The sequence below is a fragment of the Podarcis pityusensis genome (genome assembly GCF_964106645.2).
Source record: "Podarcis pityusensis genome assembly, chromosome: 4".
Lineage (NCBI taxonomy): Eukaryota > Metazoa > Chordata > Lepidosauria > Squamata > Lacertidae > Podarcis > Podarcis pityusensis.
In genome coordinates this window covers 67262179-67282886 of record NC_138027.1, presented here as the reverse complement: position 1 = coordinate 67282886, position 20708 = coordinate 67262179, and the positions used below count along the sequence as shown (strand labels likewise).

General features: G+C 42.4%; 1 protein-coding gene across 1 annotated transcript; it reads right to left on the bottom strand.

Annotated features, from left to right (window-relative positions):
• Nucleotides 1-1915: 1915 nt before the first annotated feature.
• FANCB (FA complementation group B) lies at nt 1916-20486 on the bottom strand. Its single transcript, XM_081001317.1, has 9 exons — nt 20171-20486; nt 11977-13010; nt 10685-10837; nt 9423-9515; nt 8181-8309; nt 7401-7549; nt 6400-6836; nt 5431-5668; nt 1916-4329 (listed from the first exon to the last, which is right to left on the bottom strand). Exons 2-9 carry the CDS (start codon nt 12898-12900, stop codon nt 3924-3926), a joined length of 2529 nt encoding a protein of 842 aa, XP_080857443.1. The 5' UTR covers nt 12901-13010; nt 20171-20486; the 3' UTR covers nt 1916-3923.
• Nucleotides 20487-20708: the final 222 nt, after the last annotated feature.

Below are 20708 nucleotides of genomic sequence, written 5' to 3'. Positions count from 1 at the left end.
TGGTACCTTGGGTTAAGAACTTAATTTGTTCTGGAGGTCAGTTCTTAACCTGAAACTGTTCTTAACCTGAGGCACCACTTTAGCTAATGGGGCCTCCAGCTGCCGCTGCACGATTTCTGTTCTCATCCTGAAGCAAAGTTCTTAACCCGACGTACTATTTCTGGGTTAGCAGAGTCTGTAACCTAAAGCATCTGTAACCTGAAGGGTCTGTAACCCGAGGTACCACTGTACCTTTGGTGTTCCATGTTGCACACCGAATGCCTTAACTCAAAGAGTAGGATCTGGGATGACTCCACTCAGACCACAAGTTACAAAACACATATCAATCCCTGTTGAGTATAGACAGCAGGAATGTACTACTACATAATCCAGTTCCATTTTGGCATGCAAACCAGAAACTGCTATTGGATTAAGTTAAATCTTAATCCCTCTGTCTTAGCCTCTTTTATTTCTCCTCTGGTTGGGAGAGAGATGTAAAGGTGGAACTATCACACTTTGGGTCATTGTCTCCTGCTCTGTTACACTTGTGGCCTTGAGAACTAAGGACACAACTAAACTAATCTGGGATGTAGCCCTGCAAGAAGACTAAGCTTTGCTGCTAGGCAGCTGGAAACTAGCAAAACCTTTGTTCCAGCTGCTTATCTTTATGCTCTAGAAATTTCCAAATATCAGAGAGCTTTCACTTTGGCCTCCTTTAATGCCTTGCCATCTGCTCTGCTGGGAGATACACATAGATACACACACACCCGCTTGTAACCACTGCGCCTGCTCGTCAAATGGGAATCAAAACAGTTGAGGACATTCCTTATATATTACACCCCCATTTAAACTGAATTCCCAGGCAGTTCTGATAACCTCCCTCCTTTTGTCAGATTCCACTAACTACTAAATCAGTACCAAAGTGGCAAAATTCAGTGCATCCTCATGCATTACTAGGAACAGGATAGTTAAGTCTCCTTACCAACCACACTATCAGTCAGCTAGTGATGTTCTAGGGAAGGATAGGATGCTGAGGCAGGTGGCATCCCCTCTTTATCCTAACCCAGGCAAGACTTGTCTAAACTGAATGTCCTTTTGCAAGTGACCTAGAATGGATTTGAGGACCCTGTGACTGATGCGTCATCCAAAGCAATTTGAAAAGAAGGGAGTTCAGAAAGAACTGCCGTCTTGTGCAGGTACAGACATGCACAAGCACTTGCAAGGATCAGTGCACATTCCCAAGGTCTTTTTTTATTTAAGTTGTGCTTCCCTTCAAAACACTGGAGAAACACCAACGAAGTAAGCAAATCAGCGGATGGAATAAGGTTAGCCTGATGTACTGTAACCTTAAAAATACTGCATGCGATGACTGGCCACATGGAGTGCTGGTTTCTGCAGAGACTCCCACTCCTAAGCCAAGCAGTATAATGACCTGCCAATCATTTTAATCTGTGGAACTGAGGGACGAGGGAATGCCCAACCCACCCAGGGAATGCCCAACCCACCCTGAAGCACAATAAAAACCAAATCGAACTGCAGGATTATTCTGAAATAGAAGTTGCCGATTGGAAAATATGGGGAGATACTAACCCGTTAAGCAGTTATTTCTGCACTTTTCCTCTACCCAGAAGCAAGAGCTCACAGAAGCATTATGTACACTCATGGGTGCAACGAAGCAGGCTCTGCAGCCCGTGAGAAGCACTGGCGAACCTGAGAGGTTACTTGCGTTTATGAAGATGTTTGCTTGAAGTCTTGCCAGGTTAAAAGGCCTGAAGCCTCATAAAAGTAACTACGGTTTGAAATTCTTAAGGATCCTTTTCAACCCAAGCAGTGCTTTTGACACAAAAGGGATAAATTCTTTCATTCAGTGACAAGTACGAAAATGAACAGCTTTTATCAACTCAGTTCGTTCCACATATCAAACCAATGACCAGAATGCTACTTTCAAAAGTATTTAATGGATAACTATCTACAAGTGCATGATAATGTTTTCAGAAAATTGCCAGTCAAAGCTAACAAGGAGTCACCCAAACAGCCGCCAGATATTGCTTCGTATTACAGGCAGTTTCTTACATGGGGTAGTTATCAAAAGCTTAACATCTTTCTGCAACACATGTAAACCCAGCCCTAAGAAAGTTGCTGCTCGCTATGCTTCTAGCAAAAGAAGCAGCTACAGCCTACAATGTTCTGTATTTCCCCCTCTCCATCTCTTCTACATGAAGAAAACAATTTTAAAATAAGTATATAAATTTGAAGAAACAGGCTTCTTCTATAAATGATAGACCCTTATGTAGCCAGAACCACATGAGAGGTATCAACAGCTCTGGGGAAAACCTCAAGGTTTGCAGATGCACAGTAAAAAATACAATGAAAGGTAAAAACCCACGGAAGAGCTTGAGAAAGACTGAACATGCTTCCTGGAATAGAAGGGGACTGTTGCAGAGAAAAGCAGAAAAGTGTGAAGAGGAGGAGCAGAGGGCATGGGACAAAGAGAGAGCATGGCTGGCTGGCAAGAACCCTGAACAGGAAGACTCCCAATCCGAAATATTTTTCAGCAGGCCCCATTTGCAGAACATAACATCTAAGGGACCTATTGAGAAGAATGACACTAAATAGCCATCATAATGTATAGGTTTGAACAGAGATTTGGAAACCCATTAAAAACACCATTTAGCGCATGAAGATTATTAATGAGCTTTCAGCTCTCTGCACAGCTGTAGGGAAACTGTTTTGTTTCACCAATATATGAAATGAAGAACAATTCTGTAATCCCAATATGGAATAAACAATGTTTATTGGGAAGTTTGATGATATTTAATAGGTGGTGTGATCAAGTTTCCTGTTACTGTAGCTTAAAAAACAGGTTACAACATGCATGTAAACAAGTAAGACAAATATAAAAAAACAGCCTGTCTCCAGACATGCCGAGATTTAACATTTGTTAGAAAGCCAAGAATCTGGTTTGCCTACGTTGCTAGCTTTCGGTTGCTCAGCAACTCCTGTATCAGTCTGTAAAAACACAAATGCAATGTATATTGTGCATTACATTCTCCAACTGTAGTCAATAGAATCAAATGTAAAGATGAGTGGAAAGCTTCTACTCCACCACAATAAAAAGATAAAAAAAGTGTCTGAAGAGAAATAAGTGCAATGGAGCTATTGGAAAGGAGAAGTATCATTGGAGAAAGGTTTTTGGAAACATAAAGAAGCATGAAACAGAGGCTGACTTTGGGACGTGCCAACAGGTTGGCTAACGTCTGCAACATTCCTTGCACAAGTATGCATAGAAGTTTAAAAGATACCTAATGGAAATATATTCTGGGTATCTTTGTTCATGGAACAGCAGAAGTGTACCCATGTATGTATTGAGAAATGTATTGAGATGCGGTTTTGAAAAACTGTAGAAATACCTCTTGCCAACTCATTTTCAGTGAGTATTCTGGCCACAGTACTTCTGTGACCTAATTAGGATAGCAAGCTGCTGGGCAACCAGTTCACTCAGTGGAAAAAAAAAACAATGGCTACCCTTACTCTCCCATTGTATCAGGGTGCAGAGTTTATGATGCAGGATCTTTTCCGAAGCTATGGTGAAACACAGACTTTTAAAAATCTGTTGGGTACACGAAACAGCAGTGTGGGTGAAACAGAGAAAGGCAGGTGACAGGAAATCAAGGCCTCTGTCTCTCTTCCCCAACCTGTTGCTCTAAGTAGAGATGCACAAGCATGGGGAGTCTCAATACAGAATACTGACAGAAGGCAGCTTACTGACCACCATACTTTTTGTTCAGGCAGGCATTTCACTATAGCTCTTTGAAACGTTGCAAAATAATTCCCTTGCAATTGATCACTTGCTGAACAAATATAAGAGCACTAATGGATTCTTCATTTTAATCATAAATAGGGATGTGAAGCGCGTCACATTATAGCTTTGGCTAAGAAATAAGTCAAAGAAGTTTGCCAAGTAATGAGCACTGCCATGCTATTGTGTCAGAATTCAGCTGCGATTCAAATACATTCAAAATGAGTCTCCTGTACAAGGCACCACCCACTGTTCGGTTCATACCCAGCATGCATTGCTTCTGCTCCCTTTGAAACTGCTCTCTGAACTGTTGCACCGCAGAGACGCTACTTGCTTCTTTGCTCTCCTCATAAATCAGAGACAAGTGGGTTTCAAGTTGGCTTAGAGCTGCGGAGGAAGCTTGCCGGAGAGTGACCATTTCCTTTTCTAAAGTTAGTGCAAGCTGCTCAGCAAGTACCTTCTTGCTTCTGACCCTGAGTGGTTTTATCTTACAGGCTGGTGGCAACAATCTGGTAAGGTTATGAAGGCACTGGAACAAAATCGTTTGATGCCTGTAAAGCAGATTTGTAAAAAAAAAAGGTCAGTTATCATTGTTCATAAAAATTCACCAGCAGAAGTTTAAATGTAAACCAGAAGCTATTCAGAACATGAAGCACCGTACTTAAAGGTGAAAAAAGGAATTTGGAACAAATACAAAGTATGGGGAAAGGCAGGAGCAAGCAGGGCTCAGCAAGTTATACTGACAGTAATGTTCCCTGAGAAGTTACAATTAAGGTTTAGAGCAGGGAGGAGGAACTTGCAGTCCTCTAAACCACAACTCTTATCTTCCTTCCTGATTGTTGACCATGCTGGCTGGGGATGAGAGTTGGAGCCTATGGGAAATGTGGGTTCCCCATGCCTGGCTTTTACTTAAACAATCTGTTTAAATATTGTGCTCAAAATATGCATTGTGACTGAGATTAGTATGTTTGGTATTAGTAATCTTTGAAAGGGAAAATGAGGTTCTTTGAAGCTATTCAGTGAGCTGAGTTCCATGACCAAGGCAATGAAACCCTATGTGAATTAGGATATAAACATGTTTACACAAGTGAATTAAGCCATAACAGAAATCTGTTTCACAACTCAATATTTTATTGCATTTAAAAGCTCTTTCTAAGGTAGAATACTTGGAAGAATATTCACTGAGCATGAAAACCTGTCCCATAAAAAATATCCTCTCAGTGAAAACCTGTCCCGTAAAAAATATCCTTTAAAATGACTGAGCAAAATTCTAAGGAAGTTACGTGTATTTTCTATGGCTGTGCCCACCTGTTTCTACCTGGCTTGCTTGAATACCAAATTCAAAGTGGAACATGTTTCCATAAGGCAGATAGCAATGTTAGTTCTGAAAATTCCACAAGGTGTCTTGTTTCAAGTTTATATCATCTTCATTGAATGAAGCCTCTGTTATTATAGTTTTGGGGTCTTCTATGCTCACCTATGCAGATCACTTAAAATGTTTACAAGAGAATCCAATGACCTACTCATTTGGCTAGCATAGCACAGCTATTCAAAATGGTCTTAGATTGCTAGCACAGCAATGTCTATAGCTGTCATGCTCACGAGGCAAAATGAGGTGAGAAAGGTATCTCCAGCTTTTCAGTTGCCATTACCTGTAAAATACTGTTAAAGTTCCTTCAAATGGTGTTTTGAGATTCCACTTGAAGACAGTGCCATTCAGATTTCCGGATTTACAAGAGATGAAAGTATCAGGATATTCTTTTATGGCTGCACACTCCATTTGTTCCTGCAGCCATGTTTTTATGTGAATCAATGTATAGTCAGAGGAAATGATTTGAAGTGACACCTTGTGTGATGCTGCACAAAGTGCAACAAGATCTTTTATGGAGCCTGCAGCAGGGACAGAAAAGCATTCGTGAAATTAAAACGGTGTGCAGGGCATTCAAAGCATCCCTTCAACTGTTTCCCCTTCGTTTTAAATCCTTCAATTAAGCAAAATCCGAGATCAAATCCGAGAGCTAGATATTGTATCCCTTTAGACTAGCTTATTTTATGATAGGAAGGCATTTGTGGCTAATTTTTGCTGCCCTATTGTAAACTCTTGGTGCCAGTCAACAAGTAATTTAAAATCAGCGTAGCACTGCTTATTTGGTGACAACATCCCTCCCACATCCTGCATATCATCCCTAAAACCAACCAAGAACAACCTCTTCGTCGCTCAGGGGGCTGCTTAAGAATTATTAAGTCATCTTCCTAGTGACACAAATTAAATTTGAAGCTTTCATCCAGATCAGAGTGGAGTGGAATGAGAGAGAGAATAGACATTGTTTAAGAGATGGGGAGAAATGTTAAGTGTTCCATTGTTTTTTAAAGTAATGTTTTGGCTCTAAAGAAAACTATTGCCATCTATTCAGCTCTTTGAGACAGAACTGGCAAAATACCTAAGTCAGAAACCAAGTAAGCCTGTTCTGGGTTCAATTCCTGTTCAGGTCTGCTAACTAAGGTCAACATTTCCTATACTACAGCAGGTAAGCTCAAAAAACAACCCGCAGTTCTAGCTTTTAAATAAACAGTCCCAAAAGTACAGCAAGTAGCTACCAATCCCTGCATAAAAAGTTTACCTGTGTATTTATAATCTTTTAGATTTATCGAACATTTTCCAGCAGAAATCTCAGCCAGACTTAATAAAATCTTCCCACATAATAAAGTCATTCTTTTGCTTTTCTGCAGACGTTCGTCATCTCTGCAGCTTCTCTTCGTGGTGTGTAATAGTACCACGCAGCCTGCTTCATGCAATGCTAAGAAAGGGGACAGCTGGGTAACTGCAGTGAAGGTTTTTGTCCTATCCACCTTCACCTGAGAAGGTTCCCCATTGCACTCCTTCCCATTATGGCAATCGAGCTTGATCCTTTTAAGCAGAGGCTCCAGTTGCCAATGGGATGTGGATTCTGCCGGCGCAGCTTTCTTCAATGCAACTACGCTGCAGCGGCACTTAGCTGGAAAAGCCGAAGGGCGTTTTCGACCCATTACCAAAGATAAACGGACGTTACTGAGCAGCCTGTTCAAAAAAAGAAAAATGCAGACTTAAGAAACAAAAAACAAATGCAGGAATGGCAGTGTACTGTGATCTTCTCTTGATATACTCGAGATTTACAGTTTCTTCATAGTAACAAAAACAGACACTAAAATGTACCTTGCATTTATACCATATAAATCTAACGTACATTCATCCAACTCAGGAATTTTTTTTGCATTTTCTTTCGGAGCCATTCTTAACTCTTCTATTTTCTACAGTGGTACCTCGGGTTAAGTTCTCAATTCGTTCCGGAGGTCCGTACTTAACTTGAAACTGTTCTTAACCTGAAGCACCACTTTAGCTAATGGGGCCTCCCACTGCCGCTGCGCTTCCGCCACGCGATTTCTGTTCTCATCCTCAAGCAAAGTTCTTAACCTGAAGCACTATTTCTGGGTTAGCGGAGTCTGTAACCTGAAGCGTATGTAACCTGAAGCGTATGTAACCCGAGGTACCACTGTATTTTTAAATTTTGCAGTTGTAGGCTATATAATCTCTACCAATAGCAGCATTTATCTGTAGTTCATGTATAGGATTTATACAACTTACAAGTCATATGTGTCCATTAGTTTCACTCCAACGACTAAGTTGTCCTCCACCACACGGTGCCAAACCTCCTGCACAAGCTGCTCTTTGTCTATAGATGGAGTTGATGTGCCATTATCCAATGGTTCATCCCAGAGGGAAACAAGACCTGCCTTTCAAGAAAAGATACACACATCTACACATATGCCCAAAACAAGTCTGTGTCACAGTTCAGACAATTCCGGAACCAGGAAAACACTACTATTCTTCATATATTTCAGCTAAAAGATAAATTGGTATGGCACACTCCACTTTTACAACAAAAAATATGCTAAAGAGTTTCCATAACCCTCTGTAGGGTTTTTTTCCAATCCACAGCTGCAGCTATTTACCTACCTGGCCTTTGTTCTAATTTGAGAGAGAATTCCACCAATTGGTGAACAGACAGAGTTCTGTATTACTCCACATAAACTATGGAAAGGAACCAGTGACTGGAATGCTTTGAGCTGAAAATATATGTATGGCACAGGAACCTTTCTGTGATAGTCATGTCCTTTGGCAACAAAATTTTGTACCTGTATTTCCTTAAAGACTGGCTATTTTTGGCTTTAGTGAAAAAAGTTGACCCCAAACATAGAGAAATATTTCTTACATGGTTACAGCTACCAATGAGTGACTCTTATGCAAAGTATTGGAAGCCTGTGTCCCTACCCATTATAGAAGAATGGAAACAAAACCTGTTTATATATTTTTTTAAAAAACATGTCTCTGTTACAGAAAAAAAATAATCTTCATGTCGTATACCTTTTCCGCACTTGGAAGACTATGTTTTTGGTCTTGAACTAGGTCAATCAATGCTCCACAACTTTCCACCAGAACCTTTTCTTTGAGCCGTAAATGCTGCTGTAGCTCTTGAACAGAAGCAAAACCAGCCTACGGGATACAAAAGGAGTTAGAAAGTTCATAATGATGACACTGCGAGAGTAGATGCTTTTCTTTTTCAAGATATTAAAAGACCGGTATGAGCTAACAGTTGTAGATTCCTCTCTCATTGTTAAAAAAAATAAAAACCATAGCTCAACATAGAAATGGGAAGTTCTGTGGTTGCTGTGATAATTATTTGATGAAACCGACAATGCAGAGAGAAACATCTGTAGCTACTCACTGACTGCAGAAATTGTGCAGTTACCTGAACTTTGGACATCGAGTTTCTTTCAGCAACCTGCCTTTCTTTTATACTCCCAGTCCTCAGCTAGGCTGATGTAGATAGCCTTTTGCTCTTTGCATGTATCCCTTGGACACCTAAACCGCTAATCTGTAGCCCTCCGGATTTTGCCCATAATTTACTAGCAAAAATTATGCCAGTAAAGGCTGAATGGGAATGAATGAATGAATGAATGAATTCCTATCATTCCTGGCCAATGGCCTGTTCCCATCAAAGGTCTTTATAAGTGATTCATAGGAATTCACAGCAAAGTAGCAGCTAAGGTTATATGTGTCATCCACAGTAGACAACCACAAAACTTGATGTAAAATAAAGTCAGCAGCAAGGCACCTACAATAAGAAAAGCATCATCATCTCAACGTTAGGTTTTCAAGGACATATACAAGGCAAGAGAAGGATGCCAGACAACAGTGCGACAATAATTCCTAGTGCTTATCCCTTATTTTAATTTGGGTTGGAAAGTGAATCATGGGCAACAAGCCTTTCTTTCCTAGCTTCCAAACAACCTAGTGATGGCTATCAGTATTTCAAAACCCGAAGAGAGCAAGGCTATAGCCCTGTGCACATATACCTGAGAGTAAGCCCCACAGAATACAGCGAGGAGTTTAGACACTGAACACTCCAGTAAGTTAAGATTCCCTCAACACAACTCAACAGTAATTATAGCAGGGAATACTCAGTACAACTAACTGGTTCTGCATTTGCAAACATCAACGAAATGGAATGATCCAAAACAGAGTTTATGCTGCATGAGAGTTCGTTAATACAAAACAAACCCCGGGTTGTCAAGACATATCAAGAGGCAGATAATGGATCCAAACCTGCAATCTTGCTTCAAGTCCTTTGATAGTAAGGAAGTGGTTCTTCTGTAGCTCTTGTGTAGAATGTGAGTCATCTTCATAGCTTATGTTATTCTAAAGACAGGCAAAACATATTTAACTCTATGCCAGAAAGTAAGCGAGGCACGAATGTGGAAAACTGAGCCACACAAGGACCAAGTAAAAGTCTTCCATTCATATGCCACCCAAGTGAAAATGACAATTGTATCCACTTCTAAGCCTACATTTCTGTATTTTTATAATAAATGTTACATATAATTATAATATTGTAGATCTGATGCAATATAGATTTATTAAAATATATGTACTTTAATTATACCCCAACCATTTTAAAAAAATTCTACACATCTACTGGTTTATGAAAGATGAGATTGATAGCACATAGTAGCCTGGTTTGGACATAACTGCAGCTTGTTCTTACGTAAGCCTTAGGTATTAGGCTCAAGCACTTCCCATCTCACCTCCACAAGATCAGAAGCTTCTGTTCCTGTTTCAGATTAACCAGTTTCATATGCCATTGATCTTCAATGTGCTTAATTGAAACAACTTAACTTCAGAAACTATTCTTTTAAACTGAGTTGTTCCAACAGACCACAGTTAAGATTAACCAGTTCATTTGAATTTGGATGACTCTGCAGAATGCAGTTAATCTAAAAAGGAATTCTTCCTTGTAGCCATGCCAGAGATGGGAGCATATGCAAGACAAAGGTTCTCAGAGGCATGGTTCAGCATTATGTCAAAACAAGGCCACTGCAGAGTTATGAAAGGCATTTGATTCTGCAAGGCACACCGTCTTCCAAACCTCCTCAATTTGAATCAAAGCAAACCGTAAGGCAAATGACTCTTTGCCAAATACAGTGGTGCCCCGCAAGACGAATGCCTCGCAAGACGGAAAACCCGCTAGACGAAAGGGTTTTCCGTTTTGGAGTTGCTTCGCAGGACGAATTTCCCTATGGGCTTGCTTCGCAAGACGAAAATGTCTTGCGAGTCTTGAGATTTTTTTTCGCTTTCCCCCCCTTTTTCTAAGCCGCTAAGCCGCTAATAGCCTTTTAGCAGCTAATCCGCTAAGCCTTTAATAGCCGCTAAACCGCTAATAGCGCTAATCCGCTAATAGGGTTGCTTCGCAAGACGAAAAAACCGCTAGACGAAGACACTCGCGGAACAGATTAATTTCGTCTTGCGAGGCACCACTGTACCTCTTACAGAAACCTTTCCCAACAATTTCCCCAATCAGTAAATCTTACCACATGGTGAACATTTCCAAAATTGGATATTTGAAATGTATTTAAACTTTCTGAGATGGAGTCAGTCTTTAGAAGAACTAAGATTTGTTCCGTTCCAATGCCAACAAAATCATCTACCAGAATAGACCTCACATTTTTCCAGGAAGAAACCACCTGCAATGTAAGGTAACATTAGAAATGTTTCATTTCGTTAATATCTACATTATGCACATGAAATGAAAATATTCTCATATTAGACAGCTTAAGCTAGTATGGCGCAGCAGCAGCTAGACCACAATGCACCAACTACAGTTATAACGGACATTTCAAGCAATTTTATTCTTCAGTTAATTTCAAGAGCGACAAACATTGTGTGAATCCATCCTTAGGAGATGGAGCATGGACATTTTATCATCTGCTGTGTTATGCATACTTAAAACTTCTTTCATTCTTCTGAAATTTATTTCTGGTGCACCTATGTTCATTGAACACACAAGTATTTGGTTTTGTGCCTTTGTTCAGGACTTCATTTGAGTGAGGCCTTAGCCCCAGCATCTACATATATTCAGCCCTGGAACAAGTTACAAAATTATTTCAAATTTGCCTCCATGACTCCACAGAGAGCTTCAACATGGAGTAACTACCATGAGCTCTGTGTTAAGAGGAATGACTTTCAAAGAAAGTAGAATGACACCTGGGTTGGCATCAGCCCCAGCACATCTCACTACCCCTGTTACACACAAGAGGTTCTGCAACATCAGAAATCCAGTATGCATTTGAAGCTTCCATGTAGGCAAAAGGCTTCCCTATTCATCTCAACTGCTAGGAAAATCCTCCTCTGGAGGAGATGTGGGAGCCAGCTATATGTCATCTAGCCTGTATACCAGCTGTTTGTCATCTACCCATCACCTCTGAACTTATGTGTAGCCAGGCTCCCCGGAATGCAGTAAAACCAATACTAGAAACTGTATTGTTTGTTAACCCCTTTTTTGCTTTGTATTTATGTTCTTAAGACTCAATTGTTATCATTTTTGTAATACTGAATTTATTCTGTGTTTTCCAAATTGTGTTTGGGTTTTTTCGTCATTTTGAATTTACTGATATGTTCCATTTGTAATATAGAGCACTGGAAATACAATGTTTTGAATGTTTGCTGTAAGCCGCTTTGGGCCCTGCCTATTGTGGAAAACAGAATATAGGCAAGCTCAATCACTCAATACGTGCATCGGTTTCTGCAGAGATTTGTGTCAAGCATATTGCATAACACAAGGCAGAACCTTTGCAAGCCTAAGAACAAAGTATCAGATCAATACCTGTAAATTATGCTTCCATAGTGCACACACATCTCCTGAAGCAAAGGTTACAACCACCAACTGGCTGTTTCCTTCCACTGCTGCTACCTGTACAGAATAAGGATTCTCATATGGAAGCTGGTGAACATCTTTCGGTAGACCATCTTGGAAAATGATGACTTGGCTTTTGCATGTGACTGCGACAACTGACGTCCTGAACTTGCTTCTCACGGCATCGACTTCACAAACGTGCACACACGCTACCACGCCGCCATAAGCATGAGGAACAAAAGTGGCCCTTGTTAGCGCTTCCTGTTTCTCCACTGCATAGGCAAAGCACTCGGTACCCCAGATGAATGCATCTGATTTGGGAACACTTTGCCCATTGCCTCTGTCTGTCAAACAAGCAGCTCTTGTTCCCAGAACAACAGCACCCTCACCCTTAATCTCACCGGCCCATTTGATGGAACAAAGCTGAACAGGGGCACATAAAACAGTGCAAGTTTGGGGAGAAATGTGAAACAGGCTTTTTGCATGGCTCCATAAAACCGTTGGGCCAGAAAGCAACTTTATGGGTTCTTTCAGTTCATAATCCAATTTAAAATGCAGAACCAGCTCAAATATGTTACTGTTATGAAGCAAGAGTAAAGTATATTTTGTGTTCTTCTTCATCTTCTTTTTCAATAGAACACAAGGGTGAAGGATTCCTGTTCTGAAGTCAGATGCACAGCTGCAATGAATCATTTCCACACCATCCTCACAATCGCTAAATGACCCAGTAGACGTCTCAATAAACTGTTTAGTACAACTGTCAAATGACATTCTCCTGGCGTGCAATTTCATCACTTTTGTACCACCGCCTTGTGTGGATTTCAGTTTTGACAGCTGGAAAACCAGGAGTTCCCCATTATATGACAACAACTTCTCTTGCTGATCCATCAGCATATTTCCTTAAAATACGTCCACTGCAAGAAGACCATGAGTTAGTCTCCTGCTTTTCAATAGGATGATTCTTCTGTTTAATTTGCATTTGATCTGAGCAGCATTTTTCCGATCTGAAAAATAATAAGTGTTTGGCAATACAACAACAGAAAGCAGATCATTTTAACCTCAGTAAGGAAGGATCAGTCTGTGCCCATAAAAAAGTCACATTCACACAAATAATTCAGTTCAATAAAACACTTCCAGCTGGATTCTAAATATGTTTATCTAAGTAAAGAGGGCACTTCCTGATAACTGTACCTAGGATTCCGGTGTTTAACCCAGGGGTGGGCAGCTTCAGGCCTGGGGGCCAAATACAGTCCTCCAAGTCTCTCCACTGAGCCCTTGAAAGCTGCCCAGGCCACATCTCTCACCAGCCCTGCTCTGCACTCTGCTCAACACCCAACCACACTCCCCTCAGCTGCAATTCCCAGCAACTCATATTCAGGAGCACACTGCCTCCAACAGTGGAGGGAGAACATATCCTTGGTGGCTAATTGTTATCATTGATGTGGCCCCGGAAGGCTGCAAGTGAGGCTGAGTAAGGTCCCCTGCTTTCACCCATGTACTGTTTACACTTAAAGATGAGTTAAAGCCGAAGGGTACCACCTTCAGCTGCCAATTCCTATAGATGTTCAAGAAGTAAGGTCCACTGAATCCAGTCCTGGCATTAGTCCAGCCAATCGTCACTAGTGACAAACATCTAAATATCTGAAATTAGACAATTTTTAATCAGGATTAGACACAGAAATCTAGTAAATCCCACATGTAATGCCAGGGAAAATTACAACTGTCCAGCATAATCAAGCTTTTCCCAGGATGTAAATTACCTCAACCAACAGGCCTTAAAAGCATTTCTTGCTCTGGAATGCAAAAGTAATGGTGCTACAAATAGCTAAGTTCTAATCTAAAGATGATCTGGTTTCTCAGGCACCTATAAAATGTCTACTCATAAGCAAGCCCCACTGTACACATGTACGCATCTTAAATGAGTACAGTATACAATAGCAACCTCAAAGGAATGTCATAGGGGATACACTACTGCTATTGAATACAAGAGACAGGCTCCAAGGTGACCAGATGCGAAGGAAGACAAGCCTGTAACTTTAATCACTGTGTGGAAGTTGACATTTTGACAACTACAGCTGGTCATGCTATCAAGGGAGATAAAATCTAAAGAGTTTCTTCTGAACAAAAAATACAAGAGCTTTTGCATTTCAACCAACCCAGCCACACTGAGTTAGAGACAGTGATCACATTGTTGGTTTCTGCTTTCCTTCACTGTGCAGCGAAAGGGCTTGTCACGAGACAGGTGTTTACATTCCACAGTCTGTACTGTTGGAGTTTCTCACGGGAAAGGGAGACTGGATGTGACGTACACTGGTTTCCTGTTTTTCACTGTGTGATTCTCTCCGAGCTGTCGAGGAGAGAGGATGCATTTTTCTGCTCCGGCAGAGGCAAGATGTCTTTCTGTAATATAACAGCTTTGAACTATAAATAAAGCAATTTAGAGTATGCAGCACGTACTCCTCATCCTTCCGCTGGGCACGAGACTCTGCTTTAAACTAACACGTGGTTATGGGCCCAGAAGTCGAATCGGAGTGCCGGCAAAGGATCGGAATGCAGAGGGACAGATCGGAACGGAATCTGCTCTGCGCGTAAAAGTGATTGATGAGGTATGTGCTACTGCTCCGGGCAGCCTGCCAGCTTCTAGTTAATGGCTTTATGGCTGGACTTTGAACTTTCAAAGCCGTTTTGCCGGGAATAGGCAAAAGGCTCCCAGGCACAAGTTACTATGCTGGGGAAATCGAAAGTAACTTTTAAGTGCGCTTTTGGAATAAAGCAGCTGCAGCAGTGACGCAGCAAGATTTAAAGCAGCATATATGACGCTGAAGGCTAATGCCAGAGTCATGATGGCCCTTCAGGATGCTTGTGGGATTCCTAAGCTCAGCAAGAAAAATTATGCCGACTGGGTTCTGTATGCAGAGGCAATTCTGCGGAAAGAGGGTTTGTTTGAGGTGATTACAGAAACCCCCCCAGCTCCAGTTACAGATGCATGGGAAGCTAAGGATTCCAAAGCAAGGGGAACTCTTACATTGATAGTATCCCCAGAAGAGCTCTGTCTATTGCGTGATAAGACCTCAGCCAGAGAAATTTGGGACGCTTTGAGAGAAGCTCACTTAAGGACAGAAGCTGGATCCACTATGTTTTACTTTAACAAGCTGCATAATATGGCTCTTGCTGAAGGTGGAGATGTGCGTTTACATCTGATGGAGATGCAAAATCTGAGACATGAGCTGCAACAGAGAGGACTCAACTTTCCAGAGGCTGTGTATTCTTTCATGATACTACAATCTTTGGGTTCAGGTTGGGAGTCTGTTGCAACCCAGATTGCTGTGCAGCCAACCGCTCAGCTAACAGTGGACTATGTAACTGCCGTGATTTTAAATGAAGCAGATCGCCGGGGTGCTAGCTGCATGGGCAAGGGGGAGTCTTCACAGACGTCATCCCATAGTGCAGTGGAACCACCAGATGGCGCCAAAGCTTTGAAGGCAGTGAAATGCTACTCGTGTGGACGTCTAGGCCATATGAAGAGGGAATGCAGATATCCCAGGGCCAAGACAGAGCAGCGCAGCGATAGCTCATCGCGCGGAAAAGGCCGAGGCAAAGGCAAAGGTCCGGTGTCTAGGACAACGCAGCACAAGGCTATGGTTTCACGCTTCACTCCAAAGGTTGCAGAGGTCCAGAAGACGTCTAGATCTTTCTTCGTTGTTGATTCAGCGGCGACCCACCACATGTGCAACGATAAGAGACTGTTTGTGTCTTTTACACCGCAGGAAGGTGCGATTCACCAGGCGGATGACCACACTATTCCCAGTAAAGGCTACGGAACTGTTGTTCTTCACAGTTTGGACTTATCGATACAGAATGTGCTTTACGTGCCAGACGCCAAACATAATCTGCTCAGCGTTGGACAGCTGAATGAGCGGAACATTGACGTTTCCTTCAAGAACAGGAAGTGCATCATCACAAAGAAAAATGATTATGTATTGCATGCTGAATATGTTGATCGTTTGTTTGTTTTGTATTATGATGATGTTGTGAAGGATGACACTTGTTGCATTGCAGGTTCTAACAAAAGTTTGCATGCAGAATGTATTCACGATTTTCATAGAAAATTTGGTCATTTGCATTTTGAGGCAGTATCTAAAATGCCTGCCTTGGTTGAAGGTATGACTATTAAACCCTGCAGGTACCACATGAAGTGCAAAGCATGCGCAGCAAACAAGGTGAAAATGGCTGCGAAAGGTAAGGTGTCTAGTAGGCAAGCTACAGAACCATACCAGGTTGTTCATGCTGATTTGGTTGGACCACTAGCGCCCTCTTTGGGTGGAAATAGATACTTCATGGTTCTCGTTGATGCATTTTCCAGATATATTTTTGTGTACAATCTCAAGCAGAAATCAGAGGCTTTTCCTAGGTTCAAGGAATTCTGTGCTTGGTTGGAAAATGTGCATGGTAAGAAGATAAAGACTCTTTTCAGTGATCGCGGGGGAGAATTCACTTCTCAGCAGTTTGAAGCTTTTCTGACTGAGAAAGGAATTCAACACGATTTGTCTAGTCCTCGCTCGCCATGGCAGAATGGACTTGCGGAACGGGCAAATCAGACATTGCTTCAAGGGTTAAAAACCTTGCTGCATGATGCCAATCTTCCAGAGAGTTATTGGGCCGAATCTCTCTCGTGTTTTGTTTACAGTTACAATCGCAGGTTATCTTTAGCGATTGGTTGTACCCCCTATGAGAAGATGTTTGGCAAGAAGCCATACATCAAACACATGAAAATATTTGGTTCTGACATGTGGGTTCACTCACCAAAAAATTCCAAGTTAGACAAGCGTGGATTGCATGGTATCTTTCTAGGTTATCAGAAAGGGTCTTACAGAATAATGATGACTGACTCTAAGACAATTAAGCTCACGAGAAGTGTTGAGTACAATGCAAAGTGGGGGGAGAATGTGGGAATTTTCCAATGTTATCCTGATGACGGTGATGAGACTGAGGATAGTCAAAAGCAACCACAACAACCCACTGATGAAGGTTCTGAGTCTGAATCTGAAACTGAATCGGGTGATTCAGAGGATTTCAAGAGTGCGAAAGCCTCTATGCGACCCTCTGAAAGCTCTGATCAAGAATTGGAGGAACCATTGTTCACAATAGGTCGTTTTTCTCCTAAGAAGGAAGAGGAGAGTGTTGAAGACTTAAGGCTAATTCGTAGGTCACAGAGAGCCACAAAAGGCAGACCTCCAAAGAGATTTGCTGATGAGTTTGCTACGATAGCAGTAACAGCTGTTAAAAGCTCCAAGAAGGTATTTGAACCTTCAAGTTTCCAAGACATCCAGGGTTTGGATTCAAAGGAAGCTGAGCCATGGTTAAATGCCATGAAGGCTGAGCTTGATTCCTTAGAAAGGAACAAAACATGGGAGCTAGTTCCAGTAGTTCCAGGAATGAAACTGCTTGGAAGCAAATGGGTCTTCAAAGCGAAGACAGATCAAAATGGCAAGATAGTCAGACACAAAGCCAGATTGGTAGCCAGAGGTTTTGCACAGGTACCAGGTGAAGACTATCACGAGACCTACTCACCGACAGTGAGATATGAAAGCATTAGGCTTATGCTCAAGCTAGCTGCAGAGGAAAATCTACACATTAGTCACCATGATATTAACACAGCTTTTCTGTACGGATCTCTGGATGAATCACTTTATATGCTTCCACCTGATGGCGTACAGGTAAAACAGGGATTTGTTTGTGCTCTGAAGAAATCCCTTTATGGTCTCAAACAAAGTGCACGGTGTTGGCACACAAAACTCACTGTAGTATTGTTTTCTCTAGGTTTTCAGCAAGGAAAAGCTGATCCATGTGTATTTGTCAAAGAGGAGGGGCAAAAGAAACTGTACTGTTTGTTTTATGTTGATGATTTATTATTCTTTTGGAAAGATGTCGCAATGTACAATAACGCCCTAGCTCAACTGAAAGAGCACTTTGACATGAAAGATCTTGGTGAGGTAAACAACTACCTATCTCTGGAAATAGAGAGAGATCAAGATGGTAACATTCTAGTACACCAGTCACGGAAAATTGCTGATGTGTTAAGCAAACTAAATCTGATGGATGCTAACCCTGTAGACACACCGATGACAACAGGTTATCAGGTAGATGACACTGAAGAAGCATTTTCTGACACTACACTGTACAGAAGTGTGCTAGGCAAGCTAAACTTCATTGCCAGATGTTCAAGACCAGACATTGCTGTTAGCTGTAATTTGCTAAGCAGACAAGTCAACAATCCTAGTGTCAAGGATTGGAAAGCTCTGAAACGCATAGCGCGGTATTTGAAAGGCACTATGCATTACAGACTGAGATTCAACAATCAGAAGTCTGGTGGTCTTGAGATATTTGCAGATGCAAGTTTTGGAAGTGACAATACAGACAGGAAAAGTACGTCTGGAGTTTGCTACATGTACAATCAAGGTCTGTTTGATTGGTCATGCAAGAAGCAAACAACAGTTAGTTTAAGTACTTGTGAAGCCGAACTGAATGCACTATCGTATTCACTTAAGGATTGTGAATGGTTAATACAATTGTGCAAAGATATGAAAATTCCTGTCAAATGTCCAATCCAGGTTTACCAGGACAACAAAGCATGTTTGGCTTTGCTGAAGTCTGAAGCTTGTAAGCAAAGCACGAAGCACTTGCAATTAAAGTTGCAGCATGCTAGGGAATGTATTCAGAAGGGACTCGTAACGGTGTCCTATATGCCAGGTAATGAAATTCCTGCTGATGTATTGTCCAAGATTGTATCAAGGGATCAACACTGTACCTATGTGCAGAAGTTGGGTTTGTACTGATATTGTACAAACACGCTGCCCAGTGATGTTCACAGAAAGGGGGAGGATGTTGGTTTCTGCTTTCCTTCACTGTGCAGCGAAAGGGCTTGTCACGAGACAGGTGTTTACATTCCACAGTCTGTACTGTTGGAGTTTCTCACGGGAAAGGGAGACTGGATGTGACGTACACTGGTTTCCTGTTTTTCACTGTGTGATTCTCTCCGAGCTGTCGAGGAGAGAGGATGCATTTTTCTGCTCCGGCAGAGGCAAGATGTCTTTCTGTAATATAACAGCTTTGAACTATAAATAAAGCAATTTAGAGTATGCAGCACGTACTCCTCATCCTTCCGCTGGGCACGAGACTCTGCTTTAAACTAACACACATATGTTCTTTTTTAAAGGAAGTGTTGATTCTAAAAGTATGTGATCTTAGTTATCTGATGGTGCAGGACACAAACAACACATAGGCTTACAACCACTCTTTTCTCTTTCTGGTTTGTGTGGCAGGAAAACAGATCTGACCCATGTGTAAGTAAGAAATAAAAGAATCGGCTGGGCACCAAGATTCAAAATGCGGGGCTTTACACATTCTCCAGCCGGAGAGAGCCCCCAGCAAGGTTTAAAACAGTCACAGTTAAGCAGAAGCATGCTATGGGAATAATTTACAGTGGTACCTCGGGATGCGAACAGGATCCGTTCCAGAGCCCCGTTCGCATCCTGAAGCGAATGTAACAAGCGACAGCGGGTCTGCGCGGGATGTCATTTTGAGCGTCTGTGCATGCGCAAGTGGCAAAACCCGGAAGTAACATGCTCCATTACTTCGGAGTTGCCGTGGAGCGCAACTCGAACGCGCTCAACCCGAGGCACATTCGACCCGAGGTATGACTGTAGTTTGCTTGCAGAGCTCACCCTTCTCTCTAGCGCTCTGGCAATAAACGAACCACACTCTGTTAAGTAAATTTAAAATGCTTGGCTTGCAAAATCCAAAGGTCTGATTCATGCGCTGTTCCACGCAGCAGCAAGGAGAACACAGGTGGAATACTATAGGGTACAAAATACAGAACACAAGTTTCAAGCATGTAGTCTGTGCTGGGAGCCCCACTGAGCTCAAAGGGGCTTACTCCCAGTTAAGAGATGTTCAGATTGCCTCCTCAGAATCACTTTACTTTAGCCCTGTCAACCTAATCCCGCTCTGTGAGCGGGGGGGGGGGGGATTAGTTCTGTAAACCACCCCCCCAGGCCACACAAGCCACACCCGCTGGCATGGGGGCAGGCAGTGAAATCCCCGTCCTTATCCTGGTCGGCATCCCTCTGTAGGAATACTAAAGAGCAACCTTAGGCGCACTTACTTGGAAGTAGGTTCCACTGATCTGAATGAGCAAAGGGGGCAGGACCCGATGAGCCTCAACATAACGCGCGAGGAGACCGCGGGAGCCCCTTTCATTCCCCACCAGCAACAGCACTAGCGGCCGGAGCCTCAAGCTCCGAACAATCCCGCCAAACAAAAGAATCCTGGGAACGGAGTCACGTTACGTCATTAAGCCGGGCGCCATTGGCTGTAGCAAACGAAATGGGCGGGACCGTAAATGGAGAGGCGAAAGGCCGCGCGCGGTAGGATTGGACGGAATCACGCCAGGAAATGAATGGGCGTGGCTTCCAGAGAGAGAGAGAGAGAGAGAGAGGTTGGGAGGGGGGAGGAAGTGGGAGGTTGTGGTTTCGCGTCTGCGCGTGCGCTACGTATGATTTGCTTGTTTTTGTTGAACGAGAGCTGGCCTGGTTGGTAGGCGGCTGAGAGAAAGAGCGGGGACTTTGTTAGCCGTTGAGGCCGGCGCGCGCGTTTGTGTGGCTCTGCGCGCGCACGCGCGGCGTCGGCTGGTGTCGGTTCCT